We start from the raw sequence: 26,503 nt of genomic DNA, 5'->3' as shown, positions 1-26,503 counted from the left end.
GTTTTGACGATGAGTCTTCGGATGACATCGTCTTTGGGGACGCATATGTGGCCGTTGCGTCTGGTGATTCCGTCTTCATGTGTCCAATGTCCCAATAATCCTCTCATCCCTTGTGGTCCTACTCGTAAGAGCTTTGCGAGGGCTACCCTCGTTAAGGCATCATGTTCCGATTTCGAGTGTCGGATGAGGGAAATGAGGTTTGAGGAGGCGATTTCCGTGGACTTTATGTGCCGTGTCGGGGATGGTTCTACCAATGTTTCGTCGGATTTGTTGAAAAGCTTGGCCGGGAGTAAAATTTGGGATTTGTTGTCAGATTCTACCCCCTCACTTAGATCTGGACGCCTGGACAGAGCATCGGAGTGATTTGTTGATCCTGCTTTATAGCTGAGTGTAAAGTCGAATCTGCTCAAATAAAGGCTCCAACGGGCGTGTCGTCGTGATAGGTCTCGCGCCGTTTGGAAGTGTTCCAGGTTTTTATGATCTGTCCAAATCTCGAAGGGGTGTCGTGCGCCTTCGAGGTAGTGATTCCAATGTTCCAACGCTTTGATTATAGCCAAGAGTTCCCGGTCGTGAACGTCGTAATTCCGCTCTGCTGGTGAAAACGATCCAGAGAGGAAAGCGACTGGGTGCCAGTCACCATCTTTTCCTTCTTGTAGAAGGGTAGCTCCATAGGCGATTAGTGATGCATCCGTTACTAGTCGATATGGGTGCATGGGATCTGGATAGTTCAAGACAGGTTTACTGATAAAAGCTTTCTTTAATCGTTCGAAAGCTTCTTGGCATTTTGTAGTCCAGTTCCATTTCTCATCCTTTTTGGTGAGGTCATGTAGGGGGCGCGCGATGAGTGAGAACTTGTCAATAAAGCGCCTGTAAAAATTCCCTAGACCCAGGAAGGAGCGAATGTCGCGGACTGTACGTGGGATTGGCCAATCTTTTATTGCGTCCACCTTTGAGTCCTCCATGGCGACATGGTCTTTTGAAATTGTATATCCCAGGTATTGGAGCTTTTCCTTGTAAAACTCGCATTTTTCGGGTTTCAAATATAGATCGTTGTCGCGTAGGATTTGGAAAACCTGGTTTAGGATTTTGACGTGTTCTGCCATGGTTTTGGAGAAGACGAGGATGTCGTCCATATATACGGTTATCTTCCGGGCTGTGATGAGCTCTCTGAAGATCATGTTCATCATAGCTTGGAAGGTGGCTGGTGAGTTGGTCAGGCCGAAAAACATCACCGTGGGTTCGTAAGAACCTAACGGAGTGATGAAGCTCGCCTTCCACTCATCTCCTTCTTTGATGCGTATATTGTTGTATCCCCATCGCACGTCCAATTTGCTAAAAATGATGGCCCCTTTTATCACATCCAGTAGTTCCTGGATTAGTGGAAGGGGGCACACATTCGGGATGGTGTGCGAATTTAAGTGGCGATAGTCCTGTACCGGGCGTAGTTTTCCATCCTTTTTTCCTATAAAGAAAAATGGGGCTGCTGTTTGCGAGGTGGATCGACGGATGGTTCCTCTCTCCAGATGTTCCTTGATGAATTTTCCTAATTCGTCGTGTTTCTCTGGGCTCAGGGCGTAGATTTTGGGCACTTGAGGTTTGAAGGTTGGTTTCAAGTCGATGGCATGGTCCCAGTAAGTGTGTTCTGGGAGTCGCTGCGACTTTCGTTCGCTAAAGATGTCCAAAAATTCGTGATGCACCTTGGGAACTCTTTCCTTTAGGTTGGTGACGATAATTTCGTCTTCCAGGTCTTGGTCGAAACTGGCAAATCCTGACGGTTCGGGGGCCAGTTTCCGAATAACTGGGTCCCGGGTGGCCTGTTTTCCTGAGGGTTTGTCTGGGAGATCAGGTTCTCCCCCGTTTGGTGAAAGAGATGGCTTGTCTTGAGCCCTTCGTTTCTCTTCTGCGTATTTCCTTATGTCCTTTAGGAGCCATTTCCTTTTGAGGTATGCTCGTAGTTGGACGCCAAACGTTCCGCTGTGATCGCGGAGTCCTACATCTTCCGATAGTCTTCGGAGATGTTCGAGGCGCTGTTTTTCGCGCTCATTGATGCGTGGTTTGTGCCGTTGATACGCTAGAGGTGGCTCTAAGTGCCGGGCACAACACCAAAACAACCTCTAATGCAGGGGGTGCTGGAGCTAGTATCTAATACACAAGGAATTGTTAGTGGTGACTTTAGAAATCGATGGCGTACTGAGAAGCAACGGGGAGTATGAGATTATAGCGCCCGAACGGTTTCGGGACTGCGCCGAACACCGACCGAACGTTCGGTCGGTCGTGTCGGGGATTCGGTCGGTAACGAGAAGGTAGTGTCGCGACCGACAACTACGTGCTTCAAGAGCCACACGGGACTCTGACAATAGACGAGGGAGGATGGGGGTACGAGCGAAGAGACGAGTACGAACGCGAATGAGGCCGAACGACGAGGATGACAAGTTTTCGGGAGTCGATGAAGACGATTTCGATGGTTGAGACGAGTGCGAATGAGCTCTGAACTGTGGGGTGCGAAAGCTGGTTTATTCCAGAGTTGTATGTAGGTTTTTATAGTAAACAGCGCCCCTAAGTAAAATATCGAACCCGAAATGAGAGTAGATGTCGAATGGGCGCCAAGCCCCAGCGATCAGAGAAGATAAGAAGGTAGGTGAGATGTCCATATGGGTTCCGAAGGTGATAAGGTAAAAGGTAATCAGTGATGTCGAAATCCCGAACGTTCGGGATCCGTCGCCCGAGCGTAGGTAGCAGGAACAGGCGTTGGAGAGCCAATGAAAATAAAGAAGAGGTATTGTACGACCAGGGTGGCCAAGCAATGGTGCAAGATCGCGTTTGACCGACCATGCGGAAGTCAGGAAGATAAGCGATAAGGACCGACCGACTCACGGAGGACATCGGCCGATACGGAATACTGGCTCCGATCTCGTAAACACTTATCGTAACACTCCTATGCGGTCATGGTAAGTACGTGAAGTGTGGGCAAACTGACCCAAGTGCTGCCGAACGTCCTTCGGTGGCTTGTCGTCGGTCGGGTAGAGACCGACCGTGTTCGGTAAAAGTCGGCGTCTTCGGTACTTGTCGAGCGCTGTTCGGTATCTCCCCAAAGCTTCCCGAATACCTCCCTCGGACCCTAGCGCGGGTGCATGCTCATCATCTCCTCCCTACTGAAATCCTGACTGTCCTCAGTCAGTGGTCGGCGGCTATGAGTTGGAGCGGAAAAAATGGCGTGGCAACACTGCACGTGGATCAGGGCGCGTGGTGTGTGGATGTGGGAAAGCGTCGGTAACAAGCGATGGCGTGGAAAGAAGTGGGCGCGTGGGAGAGATGTGGGAAAGCGTCGGCAACAAGCGCTAGCGTGGAAAGAATAGCTGTGGCGTGGAACCTGGAGCGGCGTGGCAAGTTTCGTGGGAAAAAGATCGGCAATGAGCGGTGGCGTGGAAAGGAATGGGTGCGTGGGAGAGATGTGGCACAGGTGAATAATCGGCACGGAGATGTCGTAGAAAGGACCGGGTCGGCGCGCAAGAGAGACCGGGGCTGAGTTGGCAAAGTCCTGTGGCGTGGCAACTGATTAGGTGAGGCAGTGGCTGAGACCTAGAGTGCCCCAACTAGGCGCTGGCGTGAGAGTGTGTCGGCAAAGGACGGTGGCGCGTATCGCGGTCTCTGCCGGGCGCCGTGGCACGGGGCTTTGTCAGGTGACCACAATCACCTGCCGATCGTTGATTCTCCAGCGACTAAGTCCCTCGTCGCCGTCCTCCTGCCGCTTTGTCTCCTCTTCCGAATGCCGTCCATCCTCCCCGTTCTCAAGGCGAAACTTGCTGAATACATGCTCTCCCTCCCAGATGGAGCGGCTGAGTATGAAGATTATGAGCTCTGGGGCCAAGGTTTCGCCCGTCGTGTGGTGAGTCGGCCCTCCCTCCTGCTCTTACTTGCTGCCAACCACCTCCTTAGGCTCTTCTCGATCGTTCGGCGCGTGGTGAAGACATTCCCGAACTTTCCGATCTCATCGCCGAAGCTGAGCGCGGGCTCGACCACATGGCTACCGACGGCTGGCTGGTATGGGGGGCGCGCGTCCTGCCGCAGCGGGCGGCGCGCTTTGCTGTGAAGCAGCAGAAAGAAGCCGAAGAACAGGCCCTGGCTGAGGAGACCGAGAGGGTAGCTGCCGCCGAACGCGAGGCTGAGCGAGCGGAGGCGGCGCGGGCTGCTGCTGCGTCGCAGGTGGCCGCAGAAGATCGTCAGCGGCGCCGGGACGCTGTGGTAGGCGCCATGTTTGATGGGTCTCTCGATCCTGAAGAAGGTGAGCATCAGCTGGCCGAGCTGGACGCCGAAACCGCGGTCCCTCCCCCTCTTTTCTTTCCCTCTCCCTCCCCGGATCCTGCTCCTTCCGCCGACGCCGTCCTGGTCTCAACAACCGCGGCTATGCATCGCATGAGTGTGGACCCGACCGCTCCGATCGCTCCGATCGAATCTCAAGGGAAGCGCGCTGCCGCTGTTGTCGTCGAGTTCGCTCGCCAGCGAACTCCGTCTCAAGGTCGGGTGATCGTCCCTCTCGGTCCTGGAACGGGTCGCATGTCGACTGTTCGGTCGCCCGTGGAGAGGAACGGTGCCGGGAAGATGATGCAGGATCCCCCGGGTTTGATGCCTGGAGATGTACTCGTAAGTCCCCTCCCTTTTGCCGCCTCTCATTGCTTGCTGATTCTCCTTCTTCCAGGCCGACTACGCCTGCCAAAGGTGTGCGGCTGAGTTTACCACCGTGGCCTTTCGTTGCTACACGAGGTCCGGCCAAGTTTCGTGTACGAAGTGCTCCCGGGAGCAGAAAGGCTGCAGCTTCCAACCCGGGTGGATGCCGAACAAGGGAAAGTCCAAGGGGAAAGGGAAGTCGAAAGCGAAGGCGGCCGAAAAGTCGGGGGAGCCGGAACCATCGCGCCCGACCAAGAAGCGTAAGGTCGAGGTGCTCGTTCCCGAACGATCTGTCGGCGAGAGTATCGCGCGGACAAAAGGTGAGTAATCGGTCGGACATTGCTGGGATATGAGCTCATCGTATTGTCTAGCTGTTCGGGCTCGGAAGCCAGTCCAGCGTCTTCCAACCACCACTCGTACCGTCCTGGCCCCTTCCCGTCCCCGTTCCTCTGCTGTCCCCGCTTTGTCCGACTCCTCTCGCCTGTCTCCTGTCGTTGCGCAAGGCATCGCGTCGGAGCTTCGGTACCGCATCGCTGTGGCCGAAGGTACGCGTGCCTCGCTGGCGCGTTCGATCGCGATGTGGCAGGGTGAGTTGGCAAGTCTTGAGGCGCGTTCGGGTGGATCGGCGGTTTCGGATGTGGTGCTGGTGGAAGACTCGTCGGATTCCGAGGATTCGGACATGTCTGTGTTGGGCGACTTTGTGCCCGATGTGTAGAATAGCTTCAAGGTGTCTGTAGTACAGTAAAATGTAACATAATAGTGAAAGGACTGTCCTGGTTTGAATGAGACGTTTTGGCGAAGACTGGAGGTGTCGTTCGAGAAATCGGTCGGCGAAATGACTGCGTGTGAATGTAGTTGTAAGCGAAGCGTTCGGCAGAAATAAAGAAAAATAAATTGGAATATTTAGGGGAAGCCTCAGTATGTCATCACAGGCATAAAACCCTATGGTTTTGCGCAAATCGGAAGAAGTCTTCAATGCGGCTTGGTACTTGAAGGAGTGATGGGAAAATGAGTGCCGATTATTCGGTCGGCGATCGGTCGGTGGTAAAAGTACTAAGATATGTGGAAATGATTGGGCGTCAGTCCATGTCTGTGACGAATAAACGAAGATAAGGAATGGGTATATCTGTGAATCCTCCTCCCTACTGAAATCGTGACTGTCCCCAGTCACCGACCGAAGAGAGCGAAGGGTGGGAGGGTGGGATCTAGTCGGAGGTCGCCGAAGCCGCGTCGTCGTCCTCCGCCGATCGGACTGAGCTGGTGTCGGTATCTTCATCGGCACTATCGTCTTCGGCGTCGTCGTCGCTCGAGCGGGAATCTTCCATGGCCCGAAGGCGTTCCTGCGAGATGTCGAGGAGGGCTTCAAGGTCGGCGAGCTTCAGAGACCTGCGAGCAAAATAAGGAATAACGCGGAATGCTGCAACTGGCCGATCAAAGACCGATCCATCGAGTTCGGCCAAAATATACGCTCCTCCCCGATTCCTAGAAATTACTAGCAAAGGTCCTAAATAACGTGGACGCATCTTCCGATTGAGCGCCTTTTCTATGGCTGTGTTGCGCATCAGGACAAGCGAGCCTCGGTGGAAATTGAAGTCGCGAAGTGTGGCCAAATGCTGTTGTTCGAATCGGATGGCGGCCTGGACACGGGCGCCGACTACTGAGCTGCGAAGGTGGGCGAGGTCCGATCGTCGTTTCTGCAAAGCGATGGCACGTCGAGCAATGAGGTCGGTGGTGCTGAGGGCCGTGGTCGGTGGTGGTAGAAGATAGGTGGCTTCGGCGATGTCGAGGGGCAGGAGGGGATGGGTTCCGGTCGCTGCGAAGTATGGCGAGCAACCCATTCGGCGCCGAACAGTAATACGATCAGCCCAGAATACGAAATGAGCTGCACGATTCCACTTGGCCTGGTCTCCATCAACGGCTTTGAACAGAGCCTGCCGAACGTCGAAGTGAGGTCGTTCGGCGATGCCGTTGGCGCGGGAATTGTAGCCCGAAATGCGAATGTGCCGAACGTGGTACTTCTTTGCTAGCTGGTCGAGCGCCTTGACGAATGCCGGTCCGTTGTCGGAGACGATCTCTACCAGTGTTCCCCATCGGCACAGGATATCCTCGAAGATCCAGTCGGCGAGTGCGGAGCTTGTTTCGCGTCGCAGCATGCGGAATTCGGGGTAGTGTGATACCGAACAGCGGCCTTGTACGAGATACTTGAAACCACCGGCGGTCGGCATGTGCATGGTATCCATATACATTTTCGCGAAGAGTGGTGCGGGCGTGGCGACGGTCGGGGGAATGAGAACGTTGCGAGTCTGGCGAATCTGGCAAAGGTGACAGGTCCGAACAAACCAGGAAATGTCTTGCCTCATGTGCGGCCACCAGAAGCGTTCGGCGATCAAGGCAGTCGTGGCGTAGAAACCCTTGTGAGCGACGTCGTCGTGGGCGGCAGTGAGAATTGTGATTCGACTAGAGGGAGCTGCAACAATCTTGTGTCGGCCGTGTGAGTCTTTTCTCCATAGCTTGTCGGCTGCGATAAAGAACTCAGTGCAATATCGTAGAAAAGTCGCATATTCGGAGTCGGAGAGAGAAGGGGGCCGAACCAATGTTCGGTGCCAGTCGCGGACCAACCATAGGCGTTCTTCGGCTTCCAAAGCTTTTTGCGATCTTGGGATATCTGAGTAGTCGATGGTCGGGCCTTCGTCGTCGGACTCGGTATCGGTCGGGAGGTCGCCTATGAGCGAGGAGGTGAAGATGGCGGTTGTCGAGGTTGAGATGGAGGTGGGGAACGTGTTGTTGATCTGATGGAGGAAGCCGTAGAGATTGTCGATCCAGTCGTCAAAGTCGTCTTCGGGTTCGGGTCGATCGGAGGGTTGTGGTGGTCGTCGGGAGAGGCCATCGGGGCCATGAGAGGTGCCGGGGACGTGGACAAGTGTGAAATGGAAGGTGAGGATGGAGACGATCCACCGATTGATGCTGGCGCTGGGTTCGAGATCCGGGTTAGTGAGCATGCCCTTGATGTAGCGTGCGTCTACTTCGACTATCAGGTTCCGAACGCCGATGAGATACATTTTGAGTGATCGGAGGGCGCGGAAGAGGCCGTAGAGTTCGAGCTTGGGTTGGGAGAATCGCGATTCGCGGTCGTTAAGGGTGATGGAGCCGAATCGGGCATAATACCGAACCCGCGGATTGTCGAGTGCGCATTGACAGAGGTGGAAGCCGACCGCAATTTGAGAGGTATCGACGGCGAGGATGACGTTGGCTGCCGACCCATAGTCGATCGGCCGAAGGGCTGGCGATTCGAGAAGTGCCGACCGGAGGTCGTCCTGGGCCGCTATCTGGTCTGGGCCGAACACGAATGGAAAATCTTTGCGCGTCAACATTGTCAGTGCATGCGCCCTGTGTGCAAAATTTCGAATGAAGATCCGAACGACACCGATCGTCCCCAAAAATGCCCGAACGTCAGAGAGATCCCTGCAAGGTCCCCACTTCATAATTGACTCTACCCTAGACTCGTCGGGTAATCTTCCTTCGTACGTGCAGCGATGGCCGACCACCGTGATTTCGGCTGCGCAGAGTGTCGCCTTGTGTCCCGAAAATGTTCCTCCGCTGTACTTCATCCGCTGAACCACCCGATTGAGGCCTTGAAAGTGTTCCCACACGAATCGTCGTATGCCGGAGTTGTCGGGGTGCGTCTCGAAGCCGCCGTTCGGAAGTTCGTATCGGGTCGGTGGGCCCCGAATCGGAACATCGTCGATGAAAGGAATGGTGGTGTCTGGTATCTCTGGCTGGAGGATGTGGGTGACGTCGTCGTGGAAGATCGGGACCGAATTCGTCCATCCCATGGGTAGGGTGACGAGTCGGTGGGCGCCGAATGGGGTCTGGAACGTGGTGAAGTCGCGAGATGATTCGGAGAGCCCTCGTTCGTCATAGCCGACATAGAGATCCAGAATGCCGCCGCAAGCGCGAGCTGCAAACTGTTCAGCGATCTGATCTGTATATGGGGGCACACCTGAATGCTGAATGGTGACGGCGTTCAGGGGTTCGAGGCTGTGAACGATTCGGAGTTTGGTGCCAGTGGAGGTGCTATTCGTCTTCTTGACAACCGTAAACCAGCGTGATCGGTAGGACGAATTCGACGGCTCATAGACTCCAGCGGCGATCTTGGTTTTGATAAGTCGGCACACTTCGTCGTAGATGCCTGGTGGAATCGGAATGTTGCGTTGAACCCAGGGCTTGTGTTCGACCACCGGCATATTGACTGGAGGAAAGAAGTCCTCGCGGAAACGTCCGCGTTCCGAATCGTCCCAGGCAAATCCCATCTCTTGTAGACACATGAAATGGTGCATGAGCTGTCGTTCGGCCGGCCAAAGGAAGTCGTCCGAGTGGACTTTGTCGATGAGGTCGCGTCGTTCGGCTGTGTATCTGCCGGTCGGCGTGAAGGGTGGGGGGTTCGGTGTCAGCGTCGGAAGGGCAGCGAGAGGGTCACCGAGGATGTTCCGAACGATTCGGAACTTTTCGGGTAGGTCGGCCAAGACTGGTCGTGTTTTCTGAGCGACCGGTTTGTACTTGCGCTTGGCGGCGAAGATGGCGACCGGGTCGGCGATATTAGTGGGATGGCAAGAACCGGGGACGACTGAGGAAAATAAAGACGACATATCGGAATCGAGATTGTTTTTGAGATGATTTTCGGGCCCCAAATCGGAGGCCATAATGTACTTGAGACAAAGATCGCGACGAGAGGGAGATGGAGAATGGAAATCTGAGGACGCTTCGATAAGTGGGAAATGGGGGGTATCATGATCGGTGGAAATGATCAGTGCAACTTCTCCTTGATCTCGGATCAATTCATCGAGTCGCGAAAACCCGCTTGTCTTCGGTGAAGGACTCGAGGGGGTCCTCGTCTGATCGTCGGAATGGTGGCTCGTCGTCCCGTGTTCGGGTCGCTGATGGTGATCGTCTGGTCTTCGTTTGAATAATTTTTGACGATACTTTCGGTGAGGACGTCGAATGGCCGACCGAGGAGAACGTCGTAGGCGGGGTTCCGAATGATGTGGACTTGGAGGTATAGGGTGATGTCGCCGATGAGGAATGGCACGTTGCGTGCCAGGCCCAAGGATCGGTCAATTTCGCCGTTCGCCGACTGCATATTGAGGACGATTTCGGGGTCGTAGATGAGCGCCAGTTCGTTGCAAATGCCTTCCGACATGGCAATGACTTGTGAACCCGGGTCGATGACGCATTCGACTTCCTGCTGATGATCGACGAGGGGAACAATAGACCTTAGGGCAGACGATTCTTTAGCAACTATCAATGGCTGAGGAACCTGACCGGGCTGTAGATTCTTCAGGTACGTTTCGTACATGTCGGGGATGATGATCGCGCCAGGCGGGGGTGATTCCGGTTGGTGCAGGACATTGACGAAGGAGGAGACGGTCGGTCGAGTCGGTGGTTCGAGGTCGTCGATGGCGTAGGGTAGATCGGCATCTTGGTAGAAGGTCCGAACATTGCTGGCGTCTCTGGCAGGCGATCGGCGTGCCGACGTGGCTTCCCTTACCTGTGAACGGACTTCGGCGGAGAGAGAGAGTAGTTCGCGCTGGGTAAGCGTCACCTGAGTGGCCATCGCCCGGTTGTAGACCTCAGCTGCTACCTTCTCGTCGTAGATCGGCGCCGTGGTTTTGTAGGCCGGAGCGTCCTTCTTTGCCGATGGTATCTTCGCCGGGGCTCCCATGTTGCGGTCGTGTGGCGGTGCATAGGTGGCGTCCTGGGCTTTGGCATATGGGTGGATCGGAGCATCGTCCTTGGCTGGTACCGGGGGCGGTTGCTGAGTCGGGGTGGTCGGTCGGGGTTCGGGTTCGGGAGTTTCGGTCCTCGCTCGTCGTTCGGGGGCCGGTGAAGGGGTAGGTGCCGAACGTCCTGTCTGCGCCATTTCGCGTGCCCTTGCTCCCCGCGTTCGGAGCGCGAATAGTTCGCGTTCGAGGCTCGCGATTCGCTGGACGTCGGTGAGTTGGTAAGTCGGGGTGACATCCAGTAATGAGGGTGAATCGTGACGGGAGGCTATCGTCATCGGGTGAGTCGGCACCGCGTTTACCGTAAACATCATCTGTCCGGTCGCCAACTGGCCTGGATTCCTGCGATGCCATTCGTCAACTCGGTCCTTCAGGTTACTACCCGTGATTTCTCTCGGTACGAATGCCCCACTTGACAATACCACCTTCCCCTCGATGTTCCTCTTGCATTTTCCGATCCGAATGTATTCGGTGACCTCGGGACAGGCGCGCATGAAGTGTTCGGGACTGCCGCAGAACATGCAGTTGTCGCTGCCTTGTCCTGGTTGTCGGGATGGTCGATCGGCTGGTCTGGACGTCCCTTGAGCTGCAATGGCCTTGACAAAGGTGTCGGTGAGTCGTTCGAACATGGTTGCCAGGTCTTCGGCTTTGATTGCGTTGGTGGGCGGCGCGGCGGGGGCTGCTCGAGAGATGTCGGTAGAGGTCGTGCTGTAGGCGGACGTGGTGCCGTGCAAGACGAATCGGGCCGCGTCGTGGATGTCTTGGAGGTTGTATGGGTCGTCTGGGAAATGATCGGGGAACTTGAGTTGTAGACGTTGAGAGATTCTTGCCCATAGTTCCGGTTGGAATCCTCTAGCGAAGGCGCGTCCTTGTTCGGCGACCGAGATCCGTGCCTTGCTGAGGAGGAATACCGTGATCGCCAGGAATCGCCGATGATAGTCGCCGAGTTCGCTGAGAGACAAGATGCCGACCCTGCTCGTTTCGCCGACTAGCTTGTCCATATCCGATACCGACCATTTGCGTTCTTCCTCCGATCCGGGGTATAGCCTGAAGACCTCTTCGCAGAACTCCTTGAAGGTCTTCGTGGCGTCGGTGAAAGTGGTGAGCGATTCCCAAAGCTCACAGGTGTCGACATCCAGGAATCGGCAAGCGTGTTTCTTTCTTTCTTGTTCGTCCACTACCGCAGACCGAACGAAGTGGAAGTCCAGATCGGAGAAATATCGTCTCAATTCGCGGGGTTGATGGGGGTCAAAGGTCGGGGCCGTTCGATCTCCACGGGCGGGCATGGATGGGGTCGCCATAGTGATAAAGTCAAAGGTGGGGGAGAAGGTATTGTTTTCTAAGGTGATCGGGGATGGAGTCGCTGGTTCGAAGGAGCGTTCTAGTGAAGTCGGTCGGATGGTCGGCGTCCAGAAGACGGGGCTGCGTGGGATTAACGGAGAGATGGAGTCGTGGAGAGATGGGATAGGAGACGGGGGTGATTGTTCTAAGAGCGCAAGGTCGAGGATGGGGGAAATCGGCGGGAGTAGCGATTGGTTCGGCGACGAAGGTGGGGTTAAGAAGAAAGTGGAGTCGGGTGGTGGTGAGAGCGATGGCGAGGATTCAAGATCAAGGTAGTGATGGTGGGATAAGTGTTCTGGGACTATATCGGCGTCTCCGAACAAACTTCGGTCGGCAGATGTTTCCTGAGTATTGAAGCTATCGATAACTGTTTGTCGTTCTTCGCGCTCCGCTGTTGGTCGGGACGAGCGACGTAGATTCCTTGAGGTAATTTTGAATACTAACCCCTCGCGGTGGGCTCCAAAATGATACGCTAGAGGTGGCTCTAAGTGCCGGGCACAACACCAAAACAACCTCTAATGCAGGGGGTGCTGGAGCTAGTATCTAATACACAAGGAATTGTTAGTGGTGACTTTAGAAATCGATGGCGTACTGAGAAGCAACGGGGAGTATGAGATTATAGCGCCCGAACGGTTTCGGGACTGCGCCGAACACCGACCGAACGTTCGGTCGGTCGTGTCGGGGATTCGGTCGGTAACGAGAAGGTAGTGTCGCGACCGACAACTACGTGCTTCAAGAGCCACACGGGACTCTGACAATAGACGAGGGAGGATGGGGGTACGAGCGAAGAGACGAGTACGAACGCGAATGAGGCCGAACGACGAGGATGACAAGTTTTCGGGAGTCGATGAAGACGATTTCGATGGTTGAGACGAGTGCGAATGAGCTCTGAACTGTGGGGTGCGAAAGCTGGTTTATTCCAGAGTTGTATGTAGGTTTTTATAGTAAACAGCGCCCCTAAGTAAAATATCGAACCCGAAATGAGAGTAGATGTCGAATGGGCGCCAAGCCCCAGCGATCAGAGAAGATAAGAAGGTAGGTGAGATGTCCATATGGGTTCCGAAGGTGATAAGGTAAAAGGTAATCAGTGATGTCGAAATCCCGAACGTTCGGGATCCGTCGCCCGAGCGTAGGTAGCAGGAACAGGCGTTGGAGAGCCAATGAAAATAAAGAAGAGGTATTGTACGACCAGGGTGGCCAAGCAATGGTGCAAGATCGCGTTTGACCGACCATGCGGAAGTCAGGAAGATAAGCGATAAGGACCGACCGACTCACGGAGGACATCGGCCGATACGGAATACTGGCTCCGATCTCGTAAACACTTATCGTAACACTCCTATGCGGTCATGGTAAGTACGTGAAGTGTGGGCAAACTGACCCAAGTGCTGCCGAACGTCCTTCGGTGGCTTGTCGTCGGCCGGGTAGAGACCGACCGTGTTCGGTAAAAGTCGGCGTCTTCGGTACTTGTCGAGCGCTGTTCGGTATCTCCCCAAAGCTTCCCGAATACCTCCCTCGGACCCTAGCGCGGGTGCATGCTCATCACCGTGGCTCCACGTCTGATAACCGCCTACTGTATGGCGGTTCTTCCCTTGCCCTAGTGAACCCATATGGTTGCTGGCATTTCTGGGGGCACCGATCGAAGTGCACTTCACGTCGCCTCCATTCGATGGAGGGATCGTGGTATTTCAGCCAATCTGTTCCTAGGATAAGGTCGTCTTTCCCTAGATTGGAGATAAACATCTGGACGCGCTCGGTATGCGTTCGTCCACTGATGTCCCGAATGGTGAGGTTCACATCCAAGGCGGATCGGATGAGACCTGCTTTATTGATGGTGTCATCGACATTCCGGACGCGAATGGGGTTGTTGAGTGTGTAGGTGGGGAAACGATGTCTTTTGACCCAAGTTTCGTTTACTATAACCCCTTCGCATGCCGAGTCGATGGTTGCCTTTGCTCCAGCGTTTTGACTCCTGTTTGATACTTTCACGTTCAGGCGTATGGGGGTGATGATACGGTCGTTCATTGCTCCGATACGAATACAAGTGCGGGCATCAAATTCGGGTCGTCCTTGACCTCTCTCCTTCGCTGGCGAGGGAGAGGTCAGGAAAAACGCTCCGCGTGTCCCAAGATCACTTCTCTTGCTTCATCTTCCCCTAGTTCTCCGAGTACTGCTCCGATTCGAGCAGAATGACTGACGCTTCCGTCTCCCCGTCGTCCGTTAGGTAACATAGCGCGTTGCCCATGGTTCGTTTGGGGTCGTCCGGATGAGGTAGAGTGAGGACGTTCCATCGAAGGACCAGGTTGTGGTACCCGCTGGTTGTTGCGAGGGACATCCTCTGTCTCCATTCCTCGATATATTCCCGCTTGGTTTCCCATAGCGGGTGCGTCGTCTTCTCCCTCCAAATCAACCGCGCGGTTTCCTCTCCCTGTCGTACCCAGGCGTCTTTTCGAGTTTCCTCGAACTGGGCGAACGCCTCTGCGGGGTGACCAACAGTTAGCGCTAGAGTGCCCTGGCTTTCCGCAGTTGGAGCAGGAGGTGGTTCGCTTGCCGTCAAATTTTCTCTTTTGACTTTCGGCGTTACGCTTTCTGGTAGCGTCAATGTCCATGTCAACCACCTGGTTGTTCATTCTGCGAGGGGCGTTTGTGGAGTTGTAGCGGGGAGAGATTTGGTTATGAAAACGATTCAGATAATCGCTTCGAAAGGAGGTGGAGTTGGCGAGGATGGCTTTTTGAGCTGTTCTGGCTCGAAGTCGTCCATCTATTTCGCAGGCTGTATTGATCCAGTCCTGAATCGTATCCTTTGGCTGAACTTCCTTGTCGTATATTTTGTCCATGACGCGCGGGTCTAACCCGCGTTGGAAGTAAGGGACTTGCTCTTTATCGGAGATGTCGGCATCGGCGGCGATGAGAATGAATTGGTTGGAGTATTCATCAACCGTCATTCGTCCTTGGGAGAAGGCCATAAGTGCGCTTCGCGCCTTGTCGGTCTTGCCCGTCTCCCTGAACTGTAATTTGAACTTGGCTAAAAAGTCCTTCCAGGTGCCTAGATCGGTAGGTGGATCCGCTCCTACTGATTTGAGGAGGAAGTTCTCCGCCCAAGCTCCCGCCGTGCCGTATCTCATGCATGAGAGCACAAGGGATATTTTGTCTTGATCGGTCTTGTACCGATCGGATTCTGCTGCGAAAAGAAGGAGGCATTGGAGCATGAATTTCTGGGATTCAATGCGGTCGCCTGTGTAATTGTCTGGGAGTTTGACTTTTCCTCTTCCGGGTTGTACTGTCGCGGAAGGGGTGTTTGTAGAAGTCGAAGCTTGTCCCAACATTTCGGCGAGTGGTTCGTTTCGGGTGTTGATCGGTGTTTGGTCTGGTGAGTCGGAGTCTGATTCCGAGGTTGTTTCCTCTTGCTCCGAGTCTTCGGGGATTACCGGCGCCGGTTCCCTGTATTGTGGGGCTAGTTCCCACTGAGCTTCTGTTTCGTTCCAAATATCCTCTTCTACTGTTCCGTCTTCAAGTGTGAAGTAATAACGCCCGTTTCGGTATGAGCAGTTATCGTAATTCGGAGGGGCAGTTCCGTTGTTGTCTTCGTAGACCCAGAAGTCCCCTTCGCGCCGGATAGGGCGATTGTTGTGATGGAGTTGGTTATTGATAAGTCTAGTGCCGGGTGGGTATTCCTGGCCTAGGTCTTGCTCCAGAGTGTGTGCAGTAACGCTCTCTCAATGGGGGTCTATATCCCCACTGAGCAAGGTTATGAGAGAGAGTGTGGCAGCAAGCTAGTGCGAGCAAGGTAGGGGCAGAAGAGTCTATTCTAGTGTTACGACTGCTCGTCGGTAACCCCAAGAGTAGGAGGTTCTTCCCTAGGTCACTCGTGGAGGATGTGTGGAACGGCGGTCTCGACTGTACGTGTAGCACAGGAGCCAGAAGTGTATTGCGATGTAGCAATGAAAATAGACAGTATGAAGACTGCCTAAGGATGAAGGAGTACTGTAGGAAGACAGTACTGAACGAAGATCCCTGTATGTGAAGATACAGGGGAACGAAGAGAATAGACTGAAGATCGTCAGCCTATTCTATGGGCCTTTTATACTACTTTGGGAAGTAGGGCGTGAGAATACCGAATATGTATCTGTAGGTATTCTCTAAGTCGTCTCTCTCAATAACGACTACTCTTGTGCTTCTCCGTTGGTCTCCTTCCGGCCAGGAGAGACTAGGAGGTTCATGCCCTGCGTGTGAGTAATTTATAAGGCGGCGTTCCATGCCCGCTAATACAAGGCCCGTGATACTCGACCAATGATTGATGATCCATTGGGAGTGGATGACCAAGGTTAATATCTGTACCTTGGTGTACGCCTCAACCCGTGAGGCCGCGTGATATTTGTGATGATCGTATCGGTATAGACCGCCGTGTAGGCCCGATAGAACGTGATCATAACAATGTGCGCCATAAGCCGGTTGGTCCTTATTGCTTATCTTCCCGACTTCCACATGGTCAGTCAAACACAATCTTGCACCATTGCTTGGCCACCCTGGTCGTACGTTACATCTTTTTTATTTTCATTGGCTCATCAACGCCTGTTCTGACTACCTACACTTAGGTGACGGATCCTGAACATTTGGGATTTCACCATCACTAATTAACTTTTACCTTGTCACCTTCAGAACCCATATGGACATCTCACCTACCTTCTTATCTTCTCTGATCGCTAGGGCTTGGCACCCATTCAACATCTACTCTCATTTCATGTTCAATATTTTACTCAGGGGCTCTGTTTACTATAAAAACCTACATACAACTCTGGAATAAACCAGCTTTTGCACCCCATAGTTCAGAGCTCATTTGCACTCGTCTCAACCATCAAAATTATCTTCATCACTTCCTGAAAACTTGTCATCCTTGCCATTCGGCCTTGTTTGTGTTTGTATTTGACTCTTTGCTCGTACCCCTCATCCTCCCTCATATATTGTCAGAGTCCCGTATGGCTCTTGAAGCACGTAGTTGTTAGTCGCAACACTACCTTCTCATTACTGACCAAACCGTCAACACGACTGACTGAATGTTTGGTTGGTGTTTGGTGCAGTCCCGAAACCATTTGGGCGCTATAATCTCATACTCCTCACTGCTTCTCAGTGTGCCATCAATCTCTAAAAGTCATCACTAACAATTCCTTGTGTATCAGATACTAGCTTCAGCACCCCCTGCATTAGAGGTTGTTTTGGTGTTGTGCTTGGCACTTAGAGCCACCTCTAGCGTAACACTGGGTCAGTTTGCCCATACTTCACATACTTACCATGACTACACAGGAGTGTTATAATAAGTGTTTACAAGATCAGAGCCAGTATTCCATGTTGGCCAATGTCCTCTATGAGTTAGTGGAGTAGGGAAGCAAAGAGAAGAGGATCAGATATGCAGAGAGCAGCAGATAGTGGAGAATGGAGAGAACAGGAGTAGGAGATGCTGTAGACATTAGTCAGCAACATCCCCCACAGTAGCCACAGGATGTATGGTAGACAGACATAAATGAGATAGAGCAACATAACTGACAATCCCTGCCCACTCCATCTTGGTGACGAGATTGCAATTTGCAACAATGCATTACCAAAAGATTGCTACTACAACTGCCAACAACAAAGTCACACTGGCACCAATACCCCCAGAAAACCACAGTATTGAATAACAGTTGAACAACCCCGCACTATATATCAGAGACTTGCATGGATAATTTCTACAGAGACTGCCCACAGCCACATAATCCCCACACTCCTCTTCCATATTCTCAACACTATTTATCTCCACATCTATTGAGTTTTTATCCCACTACTCCACTAGCATTTTTTGTAGCAAAACCCCAAACAACTACAGCCTCCAGCCTACCATAACACACATCCTATCACAACTACTGCTACCCACTGGATTCATCACACCAACAATCACTGCACCTGCCATCCTAGCTCTTGTAATCCTTCCAAATAGACCACATATGGCAGAAAAGGTTAAACCATTCTCAGGCAACTTAGGGGCTGCAGAGAGCCCCCAAGACTTCCTTCATACATTCTAATGTATACACTTTGACACTAAAGAAATCCTCACAATCAGCTGATTCTTGTTCTATGTCAAGTCTAGGCACAGCACAGATGGCTGGTTCAATGGCCTAACAGCAACCCAAACTGCCAACTGGATGGCTTTCAAGGCCGCCTTTTTGGAACAATGGCCAAAGTCAGAATGCACTCAAAAACAACAAGGAGAATATGGGGATGAAATCTTAAAACTTAGGTTTCAAGATAAAGATTTGGGCAAAAAAGTTAATGACAGAGGAATCGAGGTTTGTACCCATGTAAAATGGGCCAATGATGCCTTACAACTCATAATACAAGCTAGACTGGCTATATCCTCTTCGTACATCTAACCTGTCAGATGGCACCTTCCCGACATCCTGAAAACTGAGATTGGGTTTATGCACACTAATTGGATGACTCATAAAAGCCATACATGGTGTTAACTTGGAAGCCATTTTCAATTACATCAACCATATAGCAATCAAAGCAAAGAATGAAATACATCTGCACATTATGATACAGACAGTCACCAACAACTGCCCTAGTAGATTTTGAGCCCTTCCCTTCACAACACTTCTTGTCCAGCTGATACCCATATAGCCTAGTGTAGCACCTAGTATCCCCAGCCTGCAACACACAACTGATGGATATGCCAATGCCCCATTCAGGGGTGTTTATGTAAATATGTCCACACTATTCAATGAGGAGCATTGGCCACTAGGCAGGCAACCCCTCTCTGAGACCAAATGCTGCAACCTCAGCCACTTCCTCAACCTCCTCCCACACCACCCTGCCACAGTCAATGGCACTCCATTATACAACCAATAAGTTGTCAATTGGACTGCCCTCCATGTTCATGGTGGCCGAGCCTATATTTAATGTGGATGGTATGGCTAACAAAGGAGGGAAAATTACAGACAAAGCTTGCCTGTTGATGAGAATGGAAAACAAAGGAGATTACCATGACGAACAGTATGAGTTGTTAGCTACTAACCTAGGAGGAGAAGACATAATCCTAGAAACAGACTGGCTACACAAGCACAATCCACAGATTGATTGGGTAAAAAATAACCTCACATTCTCAACCTGTGCAGAACGGTGCCTAGTCAGCTGACCCAGATTTACTATACAGGCACAACTCCTTCTGCAATCAAAAAACATGAGGGCGATTGGATACTCAAAGATAGAAGACGAACCAGAAGAAGAAGAAGTGGATGAGACCTTCTTTTCCGATGATACGCTAGAGGTAGCTCTAAGTGCCAAGCACAACACCAAAACAACCTCTAATGCAGGGGTGCTAGAGCTAGTATCTGATACACAAGGAAATGTTAGTGATGACTTTAGAAAGGGAAGGCGTACTGAGAAGCAATCGGGGAGTGTGAGATTATAGCGCCCAAATGGTTTCGGGACTGCGCCGAACACCAACCAAACGTTCGGTCAGTTGTGTTGGCAATGTGGTCGGTAACGAGAAGGTAGTGTCACGACCGACAACTACATGCTTCAAGAGCCACACGGGACTCTGACAATATACGAGGGAGGATGAGGGTATAAGCGAAGAGACGAGTACGAACGCGAATGAAGCCAAACAATGAGGATGACAAGTTTTCAGAAGTCGACAAAGATGATTTCGATGGTTGAGATGAGTGCGACTGAGCTCTGAACTATGGGGTGCAAAAGCTGGTTTATTCCAGAGTTGTATGTAGGTTTCTATAGTAAGAAGAGCCCCTAAGTAAAATATTAAACAAGAAATGAGAGTAGATGTCAAATGGGTGCCAAGCCTTAGCGATCAGGGAAGATAAGAAGGTAGGTGAGATGTCCATATGGGTTCCGAAGGTGACAAGGTAAAAGTTAATCAGCAATGGCAAAATCCTGACCATTTGGGATCCGTTGCCTGAGCGTAGGTAGCAGGAACAGGCATTGGAGAACCAATGAAAAATAAAGAAGAGGTATTGTACGACCAGGGTAGCCAAGCAATGGTACAAGATCACATTTGACTGACCATGCGGAAGTCGGGAAGATAAGCAATAAGGACTGACCAACTCACAGAAAACATCAGCCGATACGGAATACTGGCTCTGATTTCATAAACACTTATCGTAACACTCCTATGTGGTCATGGTAAGTACATGAAGTGTGGGCAAACTGACCCAAGTGCTGCCAAACATCCTTCGGTGGATTGTCGTCAGTCGGGTAGGGACCGACCGTGTTCGGTAAAAGTTGGTGTCTTCGGTACTTGTCTAGCGCTATTCGGTATCTCTCCAAAGCTTCTGAATACCTTCCTCGGACCCTAGCGCGGGTGAATGCTCATCACCAAATTCCATGAAGAGTGGTACTACCAATATCCGCTTGAAACACACCCACTTAAAGCAATCTACACCAGATCAATCAGAAACAAATCACAGAAACTAGCAGAAATAGCAAACAAGAAAAAGGTGGAATGGCCTATAGAATAAATAGTCCCAACATATATCCTCAAATGCTTTGCTAAAATCTTTAGTCAAGAAGCCTTGCAACGACTACCGGAACATTTGTGATGGGATCATAAGATTGATATGAAACCAGGATAGGAACCAACCAGATGCAAGTTATACCCTCTGACAGAAGAAGAAGAAGACAAATTACATAAGATGCTCCAGGAACACCTGAAACGGGGAACCATCAGAATATCCAAATCCCCGCAAGCATCACCATTCTTCTTTGTAAAAAAGAAAGAAGGGGACCTGCGACCAGTCCAAGACTATCACAGAATAAATGAGTGGACGATAAAGAACAAGTACCCACAACCCCTAATTGATGACGTAATAAGAACCATTGCCAAATCAAAAGCAAAGATCTTCTCGAAGTTCGACATCAAATGGGGGTACAACAATATCCGCATAGCAAAAGGTAATGAATGAAAGACAGCCTTCATAACCAAGTTCGGCCTCTTCAAATGCCTGGTCATGTTCTTTGGCCTTTGTAACTCGCTAGCTATATTCCAAACCATGATGAACATAATCTTTCACGACCTCATTGTTGCGCAGGTTTTGGCAGTATACATGGACAATATCCTGGTATTCATAAAAACCATTGAAGAGCACCAGCAGGTAACGACTCAAGTTATGCAGATACTTCTAGACAATGACCTATTCCTGAAACCTTCTAAATGCTTCCTTTGAAGCAGACATGGTCGAATACCTCAGATTCATCATTTCCACGGATAACATATCCATGGATCCGGTCAAGATAGATGGGATCGCTGCATGGCCAAAGCCAAAAAACCTAAAGGAAGTACAGTCATTTCTCGGGTTCAGAAACTTCTATAGAAGGTTTATCAAAGACTTTGCCACAATGGCACGACCCACAATCTAATAAAAAAGGATGTGCCATTCACATCTGGAAAACCACCCCTTTGTATCAAGCTCTAATTAGTTCTATTTATGCATAATTAAGAATGATTAGGATTAGACATTTTTAGCTTACCCCCCTTCTAAACCTGTTCTAATTAGACATAATTTTCCTAAATTAGGAATTATTAGGATTCATTATAACTTGAAATTTCGGAAAAATCATAATAAATCAAGCATCACAATTCTCATAGCCTTCTTATAGAGTCATGTCTATTAGAGCACTAGTTCAATACCTAAACACAGAATATACCTTATAACAAACTTGCCTTCTGCCAGAGTTGAACCAACAACCTCATGTATGCAAGCACCCAGGACAGATCCTCTAAGCCACTAAGCCACAAGGTCTAAGATATGAACTTGGTAATCTAAATAAGTAGACATAATATAGGCAACCTCAACATCTCTGATTTCATTCAACATTCATCTTTCCTCTATCTTATAAATAAATAGGTCAATAAACACCTAAAAAGTCAGGTCTTTCAGGATTTAGTTTAAACACTAGCTAAGAAGATAATAAACCAATGGAAAATCAATGATACACTTTATATAGGGTAAAAATAAATTATGGCACTTATACAATTTGGACTGAGAATGTGAAAAACTATGATTGAGTATAATATTCAATGGGACTCTACTAGTATAGGCAATGCTACCTGAATTTGCAAATTTGATTAAAAACATGATTATGAATAATCAAGATCCAATAAGAGAGAGGGGTTTTCCAAATAGCCACTAGTGAGGTAGAGGGTGGGGACAAGAGTATATATATGGCATGCCTATATATAAATAAGCACAAGATTGTTGGAGGTGATCTTGATATGCTTAATGCATATATTTCCTATATGGCAGGCAAATATATCATTCTGGCACCACATACCAATATGACTGTCTTTTCCACAGCCTAATAGCTAGAGGAAAACACCAAGTTTGAGCATCTTTTGTACAACAAGGCAATGAACAATATAAATAGTGCTAAAAATTGTAATATCAATAGTGATGATGATTGTGTGCTGCACAAGACAGTATTAGCCACTATACTAATAGACAAGGTCTATAAGGCTGCATATAGCATATCCCTAAGTCCAACCCACATGTTGTGTCCTATAATGACCAGTAGCAGGTATTGGCTAACAATGACAAGTTTAATGATCTTGTGTGCAAGGACAAGGTACCTGGGTCTTCATAGCCTTTTGTGGCAGCTGCCAAGCTGCCAACAAAGTGACTGGGAGCATCAATGCACATTTCTCTCTTTCTATATTCCTTGTAAAGGCAGCTGGAAAGTCAGCAAAAGACCTACAAGATAATGGTATAGGCATATATGAAGGAGAGGTAATATGCTAAAATTGTATAGAATGTGCCACATTTTTATCTTCTCACTGATAGATCAGTAGTACTTACTATTTCCTACTGATAATTAAAGACTTCTTAGTATAGAATTAGTGCTAATATCATGAAATTAGAAACCAATCCAATGCTCACAATGTGTTGCTCCCAATTAGGAAATTAGACACTTTAGATGCTATTAACACTTTTAGATACTTTTAGACACTATTAGATATAATCCGGAGCTAATACAAGAGGGTGTTTTTCCAGATGAACCCACAAACAATACTTCAAGAGAGGATAGAGAGGATGGTTGGGACTGATCAGACTAGTGTCTTTGAATCAGAGAAGACTGTATAAATAGCAGTTCTTAGATTAGACAGAAGTAGATAGCCTAAGGCTTCCCTACTGCGCTGCAGTGCTTTAAATATGTACAAGTGAAAGCATGGACCAAGTATCAGTGGATCAGGGACACGGGGTAAAGTTGGGAGAAAGGTCTTATGTGTCCTTATATAGAAGGTGTGAAAATTAGGTATGCATAAGCAAGATGTTTCATAGCAAGAAGTCGCCATTTGGCCTATACTGGTCTTGGAGATGAGCACCGAAAGCATCAAGAGGTGTGCTTGTCAGCTGAGTTTGGTTTTTGACATGGTGTATGAGGGGTGCAAGGTCTTGGGAAATGTTTTGTATGTTTTGGATTTGTCACACAAGATGTCCAAAAAAGCATAGGATTAGAGACAAAAGGGATTTTTGAGTATTCAATGACAAGTTGACCAAAATCTTCGAATTGGTAAATGCCGTAGAAATCCCAATGTTTCCCTGACCAGACCCAAACTGCCCTCAAAAATGCTAACTACCAGGAAACATGGTGCGATTTTGACCCAGGAATATGCTAAATTCAGGGAATGATTCGACCAAAATCAGCCCTCAAATATGCTAATTTTCGGGGAAACCTTCATAGGAGCTTCAGGGGGCCTCGCGGCGCGCTCTGTCGGTGAGGTCACGTGGTCAGCGCTACTCAGCCTCGCAGGAAACAGTGTCAGTCGTCGCACAAGTGAGGCTTCTTGGGACAGGGTGGGTGAATTCAGCTTATTGGGAGGCAAGGGTGCCTTGTTGGTATGAAAAATTGTGGTGCTCAAGCATGATTGGGCTTTGTAACTAGAATGAACAGTCAGTCCTTATCCAAGGTGCATGGCCCTGATTTATTCACAGCTAAGGTCGGTCTGTCGAGCGCACGTTCAATGTAGCATGTGGATTGGCGTCCATTTGGACAAAAAGGTCGTACCCAATGACTTCCTCCAGCAGGCGTGTGCCCCGGCACGGAGAACTCACTTTCGATGCTACTGATGATGGCACAGAAATATTGGTGTTATTCGAGAGCGACATATTCTGGCCCAATGAAACCGAGAGCGGGTATAGTACATGATGAGATCGAGAGCTAGTGATACAGTAAAGTGGTGAGTTGGTGAAACATGATGCATGATGAGAGGGATTTCTAAGTAACCACAGAAACGGTCAACGATACAGCAAAAAAGTCTGATCTTGAGAATACAATCCTTTCACTCCATCACACGCTCAACCCTTGATCTTGAAGGTAATATGGTCTTCTGCCGCTTACCCGCCGCACTCTGATCCAGGCCCGCCTTCTCTGAAGTCCGTTTTAACGCCATTGTTGTGGTTGACACATGAACGAGTCCCCGGCCTCTAGTCCTAGTTGGTTTCAAGCTGGCTAGCATGTCGAAGCTCCTATCACCAACTTTCCATCCTTCCTTATTCAGCTGTTCCTTGAATACCTCGATAAAGCGATCAGACGATTCTAGGATCTGAGCCGCCGCGACTGGATCGGGTTTGGGGTTCATGTCTTCAAGAACTTCCTCCCTAATATAGAGCGGACGAAACAATACTCGAAGCCTATCGATGAGATCGAAGTGTGCCTTGCTCAGGTAATTCTGGAGGTCTGCTTTGGAGAAATCGTCTGGGTACGAAGGGTGAGAGAACCATCTACGTTTTGCCTTTCCGCCTACGGTTTCGCCGTTGACTCTACGGTATGACTGATCGAAAAAATCTGCCACTAGTCCGGGAAGGTCCTCGATGTTGTTCCGCTGGTAACGGACGCTATGGTAGAGGAGAACATGGAGGAAAGATTCCAGGTCGTCTCGAAGTTCATGGACCTTCCTAGGGTTTTCAAGGATGGCGGTTGAAATGAACTGCCATGTACCCTGAAAATGTCCGACTTAGATATTGAGTGTGGTAACAAGTGAGACGAGAACCCACCGTTCGCCAATCTTGCCTAGGTGATTTCTCCTCGCTGACTCTCTTTGCAAGCTCCCAGTCAATCAAGAGGGCGTGACCATCATCCGTGATCAAGATGTTGCCTCCACTGATGTCTTGATGGAGAACATCGACCTTGAATGCCTCCATATGCGCTGAGACACCGCATCGAAAGTGAGCACATACTTGAATACGACCACAGGGATCAGCGCACCTATTATTGCCTCTAAAAGAACTTGACATAGTTCTCTGGTCGAATTGAACTCGGACAACGGGCGCCCCAGATCCTTCAATACCAGCCGGTAGTGTCTATGCTGCCTCACCTCTGGTTCTCCGCAGCACCAGTCCTCGTCAGTAAAATCATGTGTACGCGTTCGTTGTCCTTCCACATCACCGGCACAAGCAACACGGGGGATATGAGAGACACCGTTCGCCGCGAGCTTCCGATATGTGTCACCCTCTTTCTTCATCCTATCCGCTTCATATCGCCAGGTATCCTTTAGATAAACCAACTCCCCCGTCTCCAGATCTAGCGCCTCGTAGCCTTTCGTGCCCCTTCCGACCGGGCTCCCGCTCTGCCATTGGGGCACAGAAGCAACGAAGAATCGTACTCTAGCTTCACCCTCTTTTATCCCGGGGTCATCATCCACCACACAGAACTTGCGAAACGAGTCGTCTGTCGAATACCGTGTCTCAGGGAGACGTGAGGGTTCTCCCTTCGCCCTCGCCAATGCGTTTGCACGCTCGTCAAGTTTCTTCTTCGTCAACGTAATCTCTCGGGGCGCAGGCTTCGATATGGAGGTGTCATACCCCCGTTCTGCATCGGAGAGGTGGTTGAAAAGCCACAGGAACCTCGCGAGTGGCTTCGGGTCATCCCTCCAGTTAAAGCGCTTCGTCACAATAGCTCCTGCACGATCCCAACGTATGAATCGAACATGGTCATCGAGAAAGAGGATGGAAAAGGTGAAGCAGCGATGTTGGGAAGCGAATTGACATGCCGTGTAGGAGATGATTTGGCCTCGACTCTTCATCGAGGCCTTGGAATCATGCTCGAAACTGTGTTCCTGGCGAGATTTTCTCGACTTTGGATCCGAAAATGGGTCTTCGCTTGCAGTTTTGCGTTCGATGTGAAGCTCCATGCGCTCAAAGTCTGTAGTGGGCGGGCCATTGTATGGGCGTTTATAGACGGTGATGTCTGGTTTACGCCAAAATTGATCGTCTCTTTCCTTGGTTGTGTTGACTAGGACAAGATCGGGGCATATCTCGGCTCTGTTGACCGCATTGATCTACAGCATGGATATGTCTGTCAGGAGACATGTTCCGATGCGATAGAAGAAAACAATGCGCACAAAACTATTCTCGAATCCAAGTTTTTTGATGAGTTTGGCCCGAAATTTCCCTCTCCATTGTTTAGGAAGACTTGGCTCTGTGTACGGTCGACCTGGATTCATGAACGCCTTGAAGAAGTCCTCAACGGGCATAGGTCCAACAAATTCGTGCGCCATATCTTTGACGAGTCTATCGTATTCGGATTCGTGTTCTACAACAAACTTAGATGTGAAGCGTTCAGGAAACTTGAGCTTTAGGGGGGTGCCACTGGGGATTGGTAGGGATACCATATTTTGGTTAGGAAATTGAGACGAAGGGATGTCAGAGGGGTAAACTTACGAGCCTCAAAAACTTTAT

The 26,503-nt window shown here is 50.2% G+C and overlaps 8 protein-coding genes across 8 annotated transcripts; 2 read left to right on the top strand and 6 right to left on the bottom strand.

The window, feature by feature from the left end:
• Window positions 1-3,280: 3,280 nt before the first annotated feature.
• On the top strand, window positions 3,281-5,380 carry HETIRDRAFT_426273 (uncharacterized protein; the record flags this gene model as incomplete). Its single annotated transcript, XM_009546742.1, has 6 exons — window positions 3,281-3,436; window positions 3,493-3,560; window positions 3,598-3,886; window positions 3,937-4,641; window positions 4,697-4,985; window positions 5,037-5,380. 6 exons carry the CDS (start codon window positions 3,281-3,283, stop codon window positions 5,378-5,380), a joined length of 1,851 nt encoding a protein of 616 aa, XP_009545037.1.
• A 3,058-nt stretch (window positions 5,381-8,438) lies between these two features.
• Window positions 8,439-11,848, bottom strand: HETIRDRAFT_225522 (uncharacterized protein; the record flags this gene model as incomplete). Its single annotated transcript, XM_009546741.1, has 2 exons — window positions 8,439-9,613; window positions 9,673-11,848. Coding segments are annotated over 2 exons (3,351 nt in total), but the record flags the coding sequence as incomplete, so codon positions are not given.
• Window positions 11,849-12,399: 551 nt separating this feature from the next.
• Window positions 12,400-12,792, bottom strand: HETIRDRAFT_315737 (uncharacterized protein; the record flags this gene model as incomplete). Its single annotated transcript, XM_009546740.1, has 1 exon — window positions 12,400-12,792. A coding segment is annotated over one exon (393 nt), but the record flags the coding sequence as incomplete, so codon positions are not given.
• Window positions 12,793-13,439: 647 nt separating this feature from the next.
• On the bottom strand, window positions 13,440-13,775 carry HETIRDRAFT_17983 (uncharacterized protein; the record flags this gene model as incomplete). Its single annotated transcript, XM_009546305.1, has 1 exon — window positions 13,440-13,775. A coding segment is annotated over one exon (336 nt), but the record flags the coding sequence as incomplete, so codon positions are not given.
• Window positions 13,776-13,882: 107 nt separating this feature from the next.
• On the bottom strand, window positions 13,883-15,106 carry HETIRDRAFT_314871 (uncharacterized protein; the record flags this gene model as incomplete). The annotated part of the gene is made up of 1 exon (XM_009546739.1): window positions 13,883-15,106. One exon carries the CDS (start codon window positions 15,104-15,106, stop codon window positions 13,883-13,885), a length of 1,224 nt encoding a protein of 407 aa, XP_009545034.1.
• A 3,584-nt stretch (window positions 15,107-18,690) lies between these two features.
• HETIRDRAFT_57592 (uncharacterized protein) lies at window positions 18,691-18,948 on the top strand (the record flags this gene model as incomplete). Its single annotated transcript, XM_009546377.1, has 1 exon — window positions 18,691-18,948. The coding sequence occupies one exon, from the start codon at window positions 18,691-18,693 to the stop codon at window positions 18,946-18,948; it is 258 nt and encodes an 85-aa protein (XP_009544672.1).
• A 270-nt stretch (window positions 18,949-19,218) lies between these two features.
• HETIRDRAFT_316786 (uncharacterized protein) lies at window positions 19,219-19,752 on the bottom strand (the record flags this gene model as incomplete). Its single annotated transcript, XM_009546738.1, has 2 exons — window positions 19,219-19,612; window positions 19,709-19,752. 2 exons carry the CDS (start codon window positions 19,750-19,752, stop codon window positions 19,219-19,221), a joined length of 438 nt encoding a protein of 145 aa, XP_009545033.1.
• Window positions 19,753-23,894: 4,142 nt separating this feature from the next.
• Window positions 23,895-26,322, bottom strand: HETIRDRAFT_382749 (uncharacterized protein; the record flags this gene model as incomplete). The annotated part of the gene is made up of 5 exons (XM_009546737.1): window positions 23,895-24,629; window positions 24,653-24,765; window positions 24,821-24,972; window positions 25,032-26,103; window positions 26,167-26,322. 5 exons carry the CDS (start codon window positions 26,320-26,322, stop codon window positions 24,587-24,589), a joined length of 1,536 nt encoding a protein of 511 aa, XP_009545032.1. The 3' UTR covers window positions 23,895-24,586.
• Between the last annotated feature and the right edge of the window lie 181 nt (window positions 26,323-26,503).

The sequence above is a fragment of the Heterobasidion irregulare genome, assembly GCF_000320585.1.
Source record: "Heterobasidion irregulare TC 32-1 unplaced genomic scaffold scaffold_04, whole genome shotgun sequence".
Classification (NCBI taxonomy): Eukaryota; Fungi; Basidiomycota; class Agaricomycetes; order Russulales; family Bondarzewiaceae; genus Heterobasidion; species Heterobasidion irregulare.
The sequence above is the reverse complement of the archived record's forward strand: the minus strand, read 5'-3'. Positions and strand labels throughout refer to the sequence as shown.